General features: G+C 36.0%; 1 protein-coding gene across 1 annotated transcript; it reads right to left on the bottom strand.

Annotated features, from left to right (window-relative positions):
• Nucleotides 1–310: 310 nt before the first annotated feature.
• On the bottom strand, nucleotides 311–11,251 carry LOC121728581 (cysteine--tRNA ligase, cytoplasmic). The gene is made up of 12 exons (XM_042116750.1): nucleotides 11,160–11,251; nucleotides 10,849–11,054; nucleotides 10,338–10,604; nucleotides 8,726–8,942; nucleotides 7,889–8,099; nucleotides 7,127–7,359; nucleotides 5,872–6,105; nucleotides 5,245–5,380; nucleotides 4,782–4,984; nucleotides 4,236–4,401; nucleotides 3,493–3,689; nucleotides 311–860 (listed from the first exon to the last, which is right to left on the bottom strand). The coding sequence occupies exons 2-12, from the start codon at nucleotides 11,028–11,030 to the stop codon at nucleotides 735–737; spliced, it is 2,172 nt and encodes a 723-aa protein (XP_041972684.1). The 5' UTR covers nucleotides 11,031–11,054; nucleotides 11,160–11,251; the 3' UTR covers nucleotides 311–734.
• Nucleotides 11,252–13,681: the final 2,430 nt, after the last annotated feature.

Genomic DNA, 13,681 nt, shown 5'->3' with positions numbered 1-13,681 from the left:
TCGGAGTAAAAACAAGTGATCAAGAGTAATACCTACGACTTGGCTACGAGCCTACGACCTAAGACAGTGAGAGCGCTTAGTGTTTTGGACCTAGTGCTTTAGTGTCTTCAAGAGAGTCAGCAGGTCTTTCTCTCCAAATCTTTCGAACCCTAGCACGTAACAATACTTAGAGACTAGAAAGAACAAGGTAGCAAGAATATAATTAAAAAATAAATAACAAAGAAGTTCCGAATGAAAAGTTTATTATTATTACCCTAATACTGAACAACAGTGTATAAATTACGAAGTATATAAAAGATATAAAAGAACATTTTATATACAATAAGAAACCTTAAAGTGAAACATTAAATGCTTTGTATGGGAATTAACTGCACGAATATGAAATCATCTCAAGTTTTAAGTTAATATGTGTTATAAGTAAAATGTTTTTAGTTTAAACAATTACAAAATATTATGTTAAACTACCCAAAGTTTTCGGCATTAAACAGCAATTTTAAGAACAATTTAGGATGAAAAACTTAACAGTTTGTGACACATAATCGATGAGAAAGATAAAAAATAGAATAAATAAAGGTATAATTTTTCTTATACTAGGCGCTCAATTCTCAAGCCTTGAGTTTCGCCCGTGAGACAGAATTCAGCACGAAAGTGATATGCCTGCAATCGAAACGACATTCAACGCTTGAGAATCGGGTCCCTATTTTGTATTTTAATTTCTATAGTGTTGTCTATGGTCAGCAAGTGTTGACGCTGGCCAGGTATTCCTTATACTTCTTCTCTTGCGCCTGCTGTAGTTTCTGCAACTTCTTCACGAGCCCTTTACTAAGCTCTTTTCCGTCTTGATCATGTGTCGGCAAGCCCTGCAACAAATCGTCGACAAATAGATATAAGTTCTTTTAGAAATAAGCACCTACGCACGAAATTATACAAATTTGTAATAAGAAAAATAATAATAATTGTAGTAATATTTGCATTAATACAACTATTTTTTTAGTAAATACAGCAGCGTTACGGTAAAACACATGCCCTGCAATACATAAATCATAATATTTAAACAGTGTATAACTTGAATAGTATTATAGTCGGGGCATTTTAATAGGTCACATTTGACAGTTCATCAAAATTGCACAAAGTAACCTTGTAGCGACGTGCATAAAAAATAAATATATTCGTTTTTATTATAACTGCACAATTGATGAACTTTTTTCAATAACGATTACATATTTATTGTAAAGATGACCGATACGAATTATTTAACGATTTGCTTTCACTGATAAACAATTCTAAACGTAATAAACAAATTCTGATCTTAATAATTGTACGTCGTTACAATGTTACGTCAGCCGACCTTTTGTCTTTTTAAACTCTAGGGATGTTACTCTAAAAATCGAAAGTGTATAAGTAGAATCAGATGCATTGATTACTTATAATGAAATATCCCCATAAATTAATAACCACGTTGTGAAAAGTAACACATATATATGTGAAATGAATACATAATGATAATACTAAATATAACAGTTTTGATATTTCAAGTGAATAAATGCATTTTTTCTTGTAAATTATGTACTTGTCTTATTTTGCTCCTTGAATTTACAAAAGCAATAGTAATAATAGGACAGGAATTCGTGTTTGGTTTTATAAATAACATATACAATTCAAATATTTTATTACAAGTCCGTATCGACACAGAATATATATTAGTAGTACCAACAGAAGTCCAACTCGTGAAACCCGTTTAAAAAAAATAACAACTCTCGCTGCGATACTATAAAGTTCAAATTCCGACCGCGCAATGCTAGGTGCCTACAGTTATATTTGCCTACATGTGCGCTCTCTTTCTATCGCGTAAGAGGTACCCTTTCTAACGAAATCAAGATTGTCACCTTTTAGAAAATAAAATAATCTTCTTTTAATTACTATAGCTACTAATAGCAAACTTTTTTATAGTAATAATCAAATTTTAGTAACCCAACGTATATTTTATAATAGTTTTATATTCGATTATAATGTAGGAGCTGGTCAGGATTTTTTACAACTAACATAGTAACTTGTATTTATTTATGTGTATTATGCGGTTTGTGCGTAACAAATTGGTTTATTTGCTATGTTTGTGTATTTTTTTATCTTTTTTTGTATTTTAAAGTCTTAAATTACTTTATTGAAATATTTCTTTGACTTTTTTCAATTGTTCATATTTATCAGATTAATAATGATTCTGTCACAGCGGTTAAATCAGTACGTAGATATATGCGACGAAAAAATCTTGCGCGCGCGTCACCGCTCGCTTGTGAGTCCCTTGTGATCTGCCCCTTTAAAGGGGTACTTATAGTTCGATACCTAAAGGCGCGAATGGGACAGGCCTGGTATCGATTTATTCGTTTTGGTCGATGTTTTTAAGCAGCTCACCTCACTATGGAGATTATTCTGACAGATTCTGTCAAATGTGGCCTATTAAAATGCCCCGACTTTAGGTCTGCTTGTCTATGACACAATGTAAGTATTTGTTGGTTATTGTAAAATCGATAGATCATATTATACCAAGCAAGACCAAGATTGTAAAAAATTTAAGGATGCATCAGATCTATCAGAGAAATTGATTTTGTCACGATCAACACAGATCACAACTATAGGTCTACCAGAATCTGATGGCAAAAAGTGAGAAAATAAATTGACTCTTGCAATACCGAGGTAATTGAAATAAAACATTTGGAACCTTTTTTTTTCCTTATAGCGACTGATTCTGTGTGTGAAACATGCAAATACATATATATATCCAATGATCAAGGATATTTTTTGAAAATCTGCTGTCGAAACTTGCCATCAGATTCTGGTAGACCTATAACAATGTCTTGAGACACCCAACCAAATGAAGGTTTTCGATGTATCATTAATTCATTAGCCACCAAAGGGACGGTAGGGTCTGTCGCATAGAGAAATAAAATACGTACACTGGTCTGTCGTGTCAAATGTGGTTTCAGACCATAAAGTTAATATACCCAGTGGAATAGAGAAACAAAAGCCTAAGCAAGAGAGATGTCACTATCAGTAACACTGCATGGTAAAAAGAGACGTGTGATACATGACAGCAGCACTCTTTTTTTGACGTCCAGTCGGCACGTGCAGCACGTTGACAATTTAATCTTATAGAATTCATGTTCAATCGTGCTTGTGTAAGTGTATACGTACACATTTTTCACACAGATGAAAACCAATTTTGGTTACGTTTGACAGCTCGAGATTGTTGCTCTATTCCACTAGGTATATTAACTTTATCTGTTTATGTTTCAGACAGACATATTATTATGACAGCTATATCGTGACTCGTGGAAGCATGTTTCGTGACATGTAACAGCTGTTTTTTTTTCGACATTTGACACGATAGACCCTACAAAGCGGCAACATCGTAGTATCATCCCTTTTAAATCAATCTAAGAAAAAATGGATGACACTAATCAATAAATCTAAAATAAAAACTTTCCTTTTCATTACCTTATCATCGAATTGAGAATATTTATCCGTTTCCTTCTTGAACATCTCACTAGGTGGTATCTTCTTTTGTTCTTCTTTCGCGCGCTGCGCTTCCAAAAGTTCCTGCTTCTTCTTCAGTTTCTCCGCTTCCTGCCTTTTCTTTTCTTCCCTCTCTTTCATTAGCTCCTCTTTGCTGACTAGTTTTACTACTGTACGATCTACAAACAACAAAATTACGTTATAAACTTAAGTAATGTTTGTGGCTCGTTGCTTGCGGCTAAATATGTACTTAAAAATAGGTAATAATTTATAGTTGCGTTAGTTCTGAACAGAAAAAAATAGGATTTTCAAATTAGAACAAACTATTTTTATTAGTTAGAGTGGTGACTCTAACTAATAAAAATAGTTTGTTCTTGTCCTTGTCTGTCAAGCACCTTTTTCACGTAGCAAATATAAGGGCAAAACATTGTATAGGTCATGTGCAGGTTTAATAACCTACACTTTTTTATAGAGTTTCATTTATTAACCACACAAAGGTGAGTAAGGTTGGGACGATATAGATCACAACGTAGGTATACTAAACGCGCGCTTACACGCGGTACCTGCACATTGCATATTATAATATTGATTTAAGGTTTATCTTGTTTGAAGCGCTACATAGGGTGTATGAGCCAATTCATGACGTTGGGGCATATCTCATAGAAACATGGAAGTCAAAAGATAGCACAATGAGCAATAGCTCAACTCTCATCGGTGTTCAGTACCTGGCTTGTCCTCCAGCCGCACTCCGAGCTCGGGCAGCACGGAGTCCCGCAGCTCGTCGCATAGCGCGAGCACGTCGCGCGCCCCACCCGCGCCGCGCGCCGCATCCCGCACGCGCGATCTGAACGTCGCCAGCGCCTCCAAATACGGCATCACTGTTGCCTCCGTCTGAAAACATTATAAGAAACGACCATTAGATTGACAAAATATTTAAATGCGTGTCCACTTTGCAACTATTGACGTGACAATGTCTAATAACTCGATAGTACGGGCTGCATGCACAAAAATGATGACGTCACTGCCCCGTTACGCTCATTGTCGCATTCCTCAAGCGAGAGCGCGGCACGAACGACAGAGAGGCATGTTCGGCTCGAGCGATCGGCTCAGTTCGTAGTTGTCACGTCAAACTGCCGTCCGCTCAGAACAGGAAAATAAGGCCGTCCGTAAACCGACTTTACAGACAATTTTTTTTATTAGTTAAGACTAAGAGTTAGACAATTAATTCGTTGTGATAATAAAAATAATCAGGATGAAACCATATTACTCACATCGAGGCCGGCATCCCCCACAGGGAACCCTATGAGGCCACGCGGACCCTCCACCGCGCCGAATATATGTAGCACGTCAGTGACGTACCGCGCGGCGGCGGCTAGCAGCGGTGACGCGCGCGCCGCCCCGCCCCGTACGTACACGTGCGCCGCACCTACTAGCTCGCGCAACGCGTCTAGCGCACCGCGCGTGTCGATGTTGTCTGTGATATCATTACTATTATAGCAAAAAGTTGTTACAGAAGAAAACTCCTAAATATAGTACTACTTAGATTAAATTATAAAGTACATACATATTTTTAAAGAATTACTACGAGGTATAGACAAACAAATAGGTTAGTTACAGTATTCATGACGATATTATGAATACCCTGAATTTGCTGTTACGCTTAGCAAGCATTCAATTATGATAAAAATACTTTAAACTGCATGGTAATTAAGAAAACAAGACAGGCTGATTTACCGCACAGAGCCGCATGGACTTGTTCCTTGGTGGCTGAGAGTTTAGCAGACAACTGCTGCTCCTCGAGACCCCAGCTGCCTCCACTGGCTTCGTCGTATCCACTCCGCAATGCGTCTTTTACGGTCAGGAAAAACTCCTGAAAAACATAAACAATATTATGGCGAATATTAAAATATTTTACAAATATGATTATTTTTTGTTAGTCTTATCAGCATCCTGTTTAGAGGTCTAACCTATGGTATCAGTATTCATAGTTTTGTCTTATGCTCATTTCCTCTTAGTTTTAAAAGGTAATTTACAAAATTCAACAACAAAAAAAGGAAGTCACAAGCAGTGTTATTTATATAATATTATGCAAAATTGGCTTATGGCCGATTTACACGGGTGACTAAAGCCGCACGATTTACGCCGCACGGCGAAAATCGACAGTGTAAATGGCAATTCGACTACGCCGCATGCGGCTAAAGTCGCAAGCTCCAAAGTCGCAAGCTCCAAAGTCGTGCGGCTGGTGACTACAATCGACCGTGCAAACGCTCAGTTGCAAGCGATCACTTGCTGCGAATACTACTGTTGACTGGTGACTAAAATCGACCCATTAGTCACCCGTGTAAATCGACCATTACTTACATTAAATAACTTCTCAGTCTGTATAGCCATTTCCATAGTATTATCAGAGTAATCTAATGTTTCTTTCCAGCCGTGCAGCAGGAATGCTATCCGTAGCTGTCTCGAAGTATGACGCTTCAAAGCATCCGAGATTGTGACGAAATTCTTCAGAGATTTTGACATCTTGCACCCGGCAATAGTTAAATGTCCCGTGTGAAGGAAATAATTGACCCAGCCAGGCTGATCATAATGTGCCTGAAATAACATACTTATTACATAATATTATAGTACCTGGATGACTGAGCTTTGCTCGGTATAGCAAACACTCACTGACTTCGTGTTACTTAATAACGCCATCTGCTGATCGTTAAAACAATTAGTTGCTCACATAATAGTATTATTATTCGCCAATAGATGTCAGGAAGAGTCATATTTTTCAGTTTATCGATTATCGATAAAAGACGAATAAAAATACATTTACTGAGAATGATTCCTAGCTAGATCGATTTATCGCCCCCGAAACCCCCTATATACTAAATTTCATGAAAATCGTTGGAGCCGATTCCGAGATTCCAATTATATATACAAGAATTGCTCGTTTAAAGATATAAGATTAAACTAGCTGTTGCCCGCAACTTCGTCCGCGTGGACTTTAGTTTATGGCGCGCGGTGTCAACAAAATTGGTGTCAAAAGCTTTTTAAAACCCTGGTACCCCTTAAATCAAAATACCCAAAACAGCCGTGTAGTGTGCACATAAGTAATTTTTTTTTAATTAAACTTTTATAAGTACCAAATTTTAAAGCTTGTTTAGCTTTACACAACTTAGCTGCATAATGCTTTAGCTTTGCCCATAAACTATTTAGTATTTACTATTGGTAGGCTGTTGTTTCTGATACCTATGTTGGTAGGTGAGTTATTAAATAACATGTATAACAATCGAAAGAATCGAAAATTTTAACTTAACAATCAACATGGTACCACCTCTTATAGAAATACATATCTAGGGGACTCTTGGCGCCATCTGTTATGAGTTTTTGAAAAAAAAAGTGGCCTATGTCCTTTCTCAGGCTTTAGACTATCTGTGTACAAAATTTCATTACAATCGGTTCAGTACTTTTGGCGTGAAAGCGAGACAGACAAACAGACAGAGATACTTTCGCATTTATAATATTAGTATAGATTGCTTAGTGGAGTTACTATGGATTATAATTTAAAAAAGTATTTAATTTAATATGTTGTAATTAATTATTTATTTAAATAAACGTAAACACAAACCTCACTTTGAGCAATTTCATTATCATGGTGAGGGAATTTAAGATCAACACCGCCAGTGTGTATATCTAACTTAGAGCCGAAGACATCTGACGCCATAGCCGAGCACTCAATGTGCCAGCCGGGCCTGCCTGCACCCCAGGGAGAGTCCCAAGATGGCTCACCAGGCTTACTCTTCTTCCAGAGAGCAAAATCATTAGCAGATTGTTTTTCAGCTTTCTCGTCGCTCAGGTCACCTATAATAATATTTTGAAATGTTTAAAAGGCATTAAGAGTCCGTATACGAAATTTTGCCGATTTTGCTCATTTTACAGACGTGATTTAACAGTTAAAATACAGTATTTCTATAAGTTTTAATGCACAACATGTAAGATCATTTCAATTATAATCTAATGTTGCAGCTAGATTTTTTATTTTTTTAAGTATCTTTAAATAATCCAACTCAAACCCGCGACAGTTTTGTGATTTTTGCTGTAAAAGGTTAAGAATATCACCTGTTTATGGATTGTATTGATGTCTTAACGGTATGAAAAAAATACAATGTACTGTTGAGAAAGTCGTCTATACAATGTTGGAATTACTTTTTAACACTTTCATATAAAAAACCCTTTTAAACCAGAAAACCTATAACTGCCCGCTAATTTGGCGATCGTCCCTTTTCACCCGGCATATGAAAGACGGGCGTGAGTGTGAAGAGAGCAGTAGAAAAGAGAGTACGGGCTCTTAAGGCAGGCAGGCAATAAATTTATAGAATTATAAATATACCTTCTCCTTCTTGCAATGACTTAGTGTCTCCGTATGCTTCAGGCACTAGACGAGCATAATGATGTTTATCCTTACTATCAAACTCACTAACGTTAAAATAAACTGATCCTTTTGACTCATACGCCAATCCATTATCTATTATTTTCTGAATGAATTTTACAATTTGAGGAACATATTCACTGACCCTAGTCAACACATCTGGGGGTAGAACCTGCAATGATAATAATATTTAAAAATGTATTTTGTTGATTATATAAAATGAATAATTCATTAATAAATAAATATTATTATTATCATGATCGCTATCATTACATATAATTAATGATACCTTTACTAACTTGAATTTAATATTATGGTTTATATGATTTCATGATATTATGTTGAACTACATAATAATTTAAGTTTAACTAAGCAAACAGCAGAAAGTACAAAAACAATTTTTATTTTTTTATAATGTCTTTTGTTACTACAATTCAAGCAAATAAATGAAATTGAGCATTGACCTCTCTTGGGTATCAACCCATCTATCCTCAAGCGGCACCAGGCTGTTGCATAACAATTGAAAATCTATTGTGTCTGTGATCTCACGATCGAGGTATTAACAAGCCAAGCATTTGTCATAATAAGAATTATAAATGAATATTGGTCAACCCTCTTATAAAAAGATCAATGTTGTATAATATTATTAATGTTTTGCCATTAATAATTGTCTGCTTAGCAACTTTTTTCTAATAAAAACATTGTATTACTAGAATGTCAATTGTCATTGTATTATTACGTTTTTAGTCAACCCCCATAGGGTCAATATTTATATTATTATTATCACTTGCTACTTACATTTAGAGCTTTCATATCTTTGTGGAACTCGTTTTCCCAATACCGAGGCAAAGTGGTGAATATTTCGTTGTCTGTTACTGAGGCTCCATGTTTGTTGTCCAACCATTCAGATAATGGGTCCTTGGCATATTTCAGCATGTCACATTTTGCTTTTAGTATTTTTTCGTCATCTTTAGATTGAACTGCCTCTTTCAAAGTTTTTACTGCTAGAGCAACACTGTAAACATGTTCTTTTTAAAGTTTATCCATTATCTTTATTCATATAATAATAAAAAAAATATTTACTAAAAAGCATCTAGATTTGAAGTACTTCATTGCTCCCATAATTTTTTTTAGATAAACATTATATTACTACAGTGTAAACTCCAAGTAACGTCACTCTATTTAACGACAAACTCTCTAAAACCCGTCTACCTGCGGCTTTTTATATGACGAGACGAATTCCAGAAAGTTCCCGATACACGTAAACAAGTAAACAAGTGTGGGAAATTTCTAGGAGGCTCGAGCATGTACCACAATAAACATAAACAACTAAACACGTAAACAAAATAAACCGGTAAACACGTAAACAAATGTTGGGACTTTCTAGAAGGTTCGAGTATGTACTTGCGCACCTCATGCCATCTAGTATTGAGTAGGGGATTTATGCTGTCGGTGTGCCCTCGATAAGTTTCGCTGGTTTGACGCTAGATGGCACTATATGTCCGTGACAATAACATCACACCCACTCTCAATAGCGACAAAATCACAACAATTGATTAATAAAATGTACCTTTTAAGTTACTAAAATTAGTTAAAAATGCGCAGCTGTGTACATTTTTTTGTCGCATTGTTGTCCTAGCCCGCAATAAACTAAACTTTCGGCATCATGCATTCCGAACTTTCTAAGAAATTCGTTCTTGGGATTGCTTGCACGTGTAGGCTGTTTTTGACCATAACTATTAAGGAGTCATGGATTATTATCTATCCGCTATCATATTCTCAGTTGAACATAAACTTTCAAACTGTAAATATGGTTAGTAATAGAAAATCACTGTATATTGGCGAAAAAGTTTCAATTTTTTTTCTCTCCATTTAACGACAACTCTATATAATGTCATAAAATGCACAGTCCCTTCAGTGTCATTATATAGTGCCTCCGTGGTCTAGTGGTTAGAGCGTCACTCTCGACTCCAGAGGTCGTGGGTTCGAATCCCGCGTTGGAGACATGTTATTTCCAAGTTTGGTTAGGACAATGCAGGCTGATCACCTGATTGTCTGAAAAGTAAGATGATCCATGCGTCGGATGGGCATGTAAAAAGTCGGTCCTGCGCCTAATCTCTCGCCGGTCGTGTCGGTCTTCCATCCCACTGGGTTATGAGAGTAAAAGGAATAGAGAGTGCTCTTGTGTACTGCGCACACACTTGGGCACTATAAAAACTACTCCTGCGTAATAGGCCGTTTCAATGAAACTGGCCACCGTCACCGAAACCGGTGTGGGGAGTATTATTATATAGAGTTTAAACTGTATTTTAATACCTTGATCTCGTGGGAATCGTAGACACAATAGTTTTTCAATAGTGATGCGACAGCCAGATAATATTAATTTATTTTAAAAATAATTATTACTTACTTGTTTAAAATTGTCTGCATTAAATTTTTCTTATCAGCATCAGCTGTTTGTTTTACAATACTTTCATAGAAATCTAGTACTGAAGTTGCATCATCTATAGTTTCATTAAGATCTCTCGGTTCTTTCAAATAATTTTCATATAGATGATTTTGTCTAGCTCTCTTTATAATTTTATCATCAATGTCGGTAATATTCATAACATAGAGGATGTCATAGCCAAAGTATCTGGATAGCACTCTCCGAAGAATATCAAAGGAGATGTATGACCTGAAATACAACAAAATTGACATAAATAATGTATTAAGACTGTTCTAAATGTAAATTATTGCATTACGAATTACCAGCAAACTACAGACACAACAATATGTTACGTTTCTTACGCAGTAACATAATTATAATGCATAAGAGATTGTGCACAATTTAAGGACTCTAACATATAAGACACATAAGTACTACTTATATAATTTTGAAATAATAAAAAACACTCATAGTTCTATATTGTATTGCTTACCTTGCGTGCCCCATATGAGACGCGTCATATACAGTCGGCCCACAGCTGTACCAGTTGATGCGGTTTCCATTCTCGCATACAAATAGTTCCTTCTGTCTCGTAAGACTGTTGTATAACTTAAGTTGAGGTCGCTCCTGCTGTGACCCCGGTGGACTCCAAGCAGGCTGAGATCTTTTAGACATTTTTGTCTAATAAGTAATACTAACCTACAATTTACAAATGAGTAACAAAAAGTAAAACCATTACACAAAATATGTATTAGGTGCTAAGTTCAAAAAATAAATGATTGTTTCTCTAAAATCTTTACGTACTTTTTAATAAACCAACCATAAAACAATCCACAAGAAACTTTGCAATACGGCAATTCCCATTCCACATCCACAAAGACCACAAAAGCCAAATTTCTACGGATATTTTGACAAATGACATTGACAAATGACATTTGAACAGCTGACTTATTAAAGGTTCGCGCACAATTTGACGGTCCGTGCCGGGGCGTGCCGCAGCCGGGGCACCGCCGAGCCGCGCTGGGCGGGTCGGGGGTCCGGGGCTCAAAAATAATATAGCACACTATTGCCTGGTCAGTGGTCGGGTCGCATCGCATTAGCCGTGTTCGTTTCACATTTCAACTACGCATGTGCGGCTTTTTTCGCAGATAGATAATAATGATCGGGTTAAATGCAGCTGCATTTATAACCAGAGCGGCAAGTGCAAACATATTGCTACTTTAATCAGTAACAAAAATACAAGCAATACTTTATATACTTACTTAAAAAAAAAAATGTAATGTTTTTCAAAATCTTGTTTTTATTTATTTTTTACAACATTAATACTCTGGAAGAAAATCGGAGTCTCCAAATTTACTACAACACTGCAAACATTCTTCATGTTTCTGATACACTTTCAATCAATGAGTTTCTATAATAGTAACATAGAATATCATTGCTTTCAATCACTTCAATATGGATTCTTACTTGAGCAATATCAGCGAGCAAGTCCTTTCGGTTTCCTCTTGAGAGTACTCGTTTTGTTTTGTTCAAAATGGGGGCATAATTATTTTAACTTTTTTACCCCTTTCATCTAAGACTTGCTTACTTGAAAAACCTTTTTCATTCAAACTCTATCTCCAGCTTCTAAAAATCAGTTAAACTACATCTAGTTTAACTGATTTTTAGAAGCTGGAGATAGAGTTTGAATGAAAAAGGTTTTTCAAGTATCTGGTTTATCGTCATTTGTGAGTCACTGTTTCTTTTCTTCCACCTGATACTTTGGATTTAAATAAAATAGGTATTCTATGAAACTATCACTGCAAGTTTTGTCGTCGGATTTTGGAGAACATGGTGATCCATCATTCATCAACACTAAAACAATAGTTACTAATTAGTACTCAATTAATATAATAAAATGCAACTCAAATAAAATTGACTTGACCGATAATGCAATTTTAGGTTATATCGAATCACATACTTTTTCATTTTTACAGCAGCTATCTGATCTAATTTCCTAGCGGATTTAGGGAAAACATTAAATTTGTATACTGACTACCTATTTTTGTTGTTATTTTTGCAGTCTACGATACAAAAATCATTAAGACCAATTTCTAAAAATTTCAAAACAAGATTGACAAGTTTGTTTGACTACTAACTGAGCCCCTTTGGTTGCATATTTTTGCCACGGCAAACGCGGCAATTGCTTTCTTTACACCCCCCCCCCCCCCACCTACTTCGCACGCTCCGAATACCAAAAACGTTGTTGCAGGGTGTAGACAGTTTATAAACGAAATATAATACAAACTTTTGTTTTTTTAAGAGTTTGTATTATAGAATTACCAAAAATTACATAATATTTTTACTCATTAACTTTATAATATTTTTTATTTTATTAAATAACAAGTAAATATTTTATCCGTAATATCACGTGATCGCAAACAGCCACCGCAGAGTGTGACTTCACGATCTCCAAAACATTGTGTGTGACGTCTGGTGACATTTCGATGTCAAACCCATACAAAGATTTTTGTTGTTTGGAGGACCGAGACGTCATAGCACAGCACGCCATGATGAACTTTGGAATTTATTAAGACGTGTTTTATTTTATTTTAAGAGTGCATTTATTTTTTATATATATTTTTGTACAAATAGTACATCTGTAAAATAAAATATATATGTCCTAAAAATAGTCTACACCCCTATTCTACTAAAATCTACTAAGCCGTGTTTTAGCTTCTACCAAAAATCTACTAAATGTGGTCACACTGTTGCCCGGGTGCAGCGGGTCTTGCCGGGCCGTGTCGCATTGACGGAAATCTGTCGGGCGCCGCGCAAAAATCCGCGTCGATGTGCCCCGGGGCACATCGAGCCCGCGCCCGGCACAGTGAGTGATTCCCGCTTCCATACAAATTGTATGGAACGGATTTTTGCGCCGCGCCCGCGCCCTCCGCACGCTGCGGCTGGGCATAGTCTACTCACCCCTTTAGTGACTTCAGCCACAAAGTTGCATAAAAGATTTGAAAAAAGAAGTGGATTTTATCCTATTAAAATTTTAATAAGCTTCTTGTTTAGGTTATTAAGATTTTTTACAAAAATATATTACTTTTAAGTTTTAGCTCTAGATAAACCAAAGTCAATCAGCTGTGGTTTAACTTGAAAAGGAACGTAGAAATAAACACGCGATTTTGGATGCACTCTACCTTTTCTATCTCATGAAAAAATTAGGTCGTATGAAGGAGACAAACAACATTCAATATTCCAATAAAATAGGCATTATGTCAAAAGTACTTGCTATGCTACTTCATACTTTTTGTGCTCACCTTAAAAGTCACATCGCCCTGATA

Source organism: Aricia agestis, chromosome 7 (genome assembly GCF_905147365.1).
Source record: "Aricia agestis chromosome 7, ilAriAges1.1, whole genome shotgun sequence".
In the NCBI taxonomy this organism is placed as follows: Eukaryota; Metazoa; Arthropoda; class Insecta; order Lepidoptera; family Lycaenidae; genus Aricia; species Aricia agestis.
The sequence above is the reverse complement of the archived record's forward strand: the minus strand, read 5'-3'. Positions and strand labels throughout refer to the sequence as shown.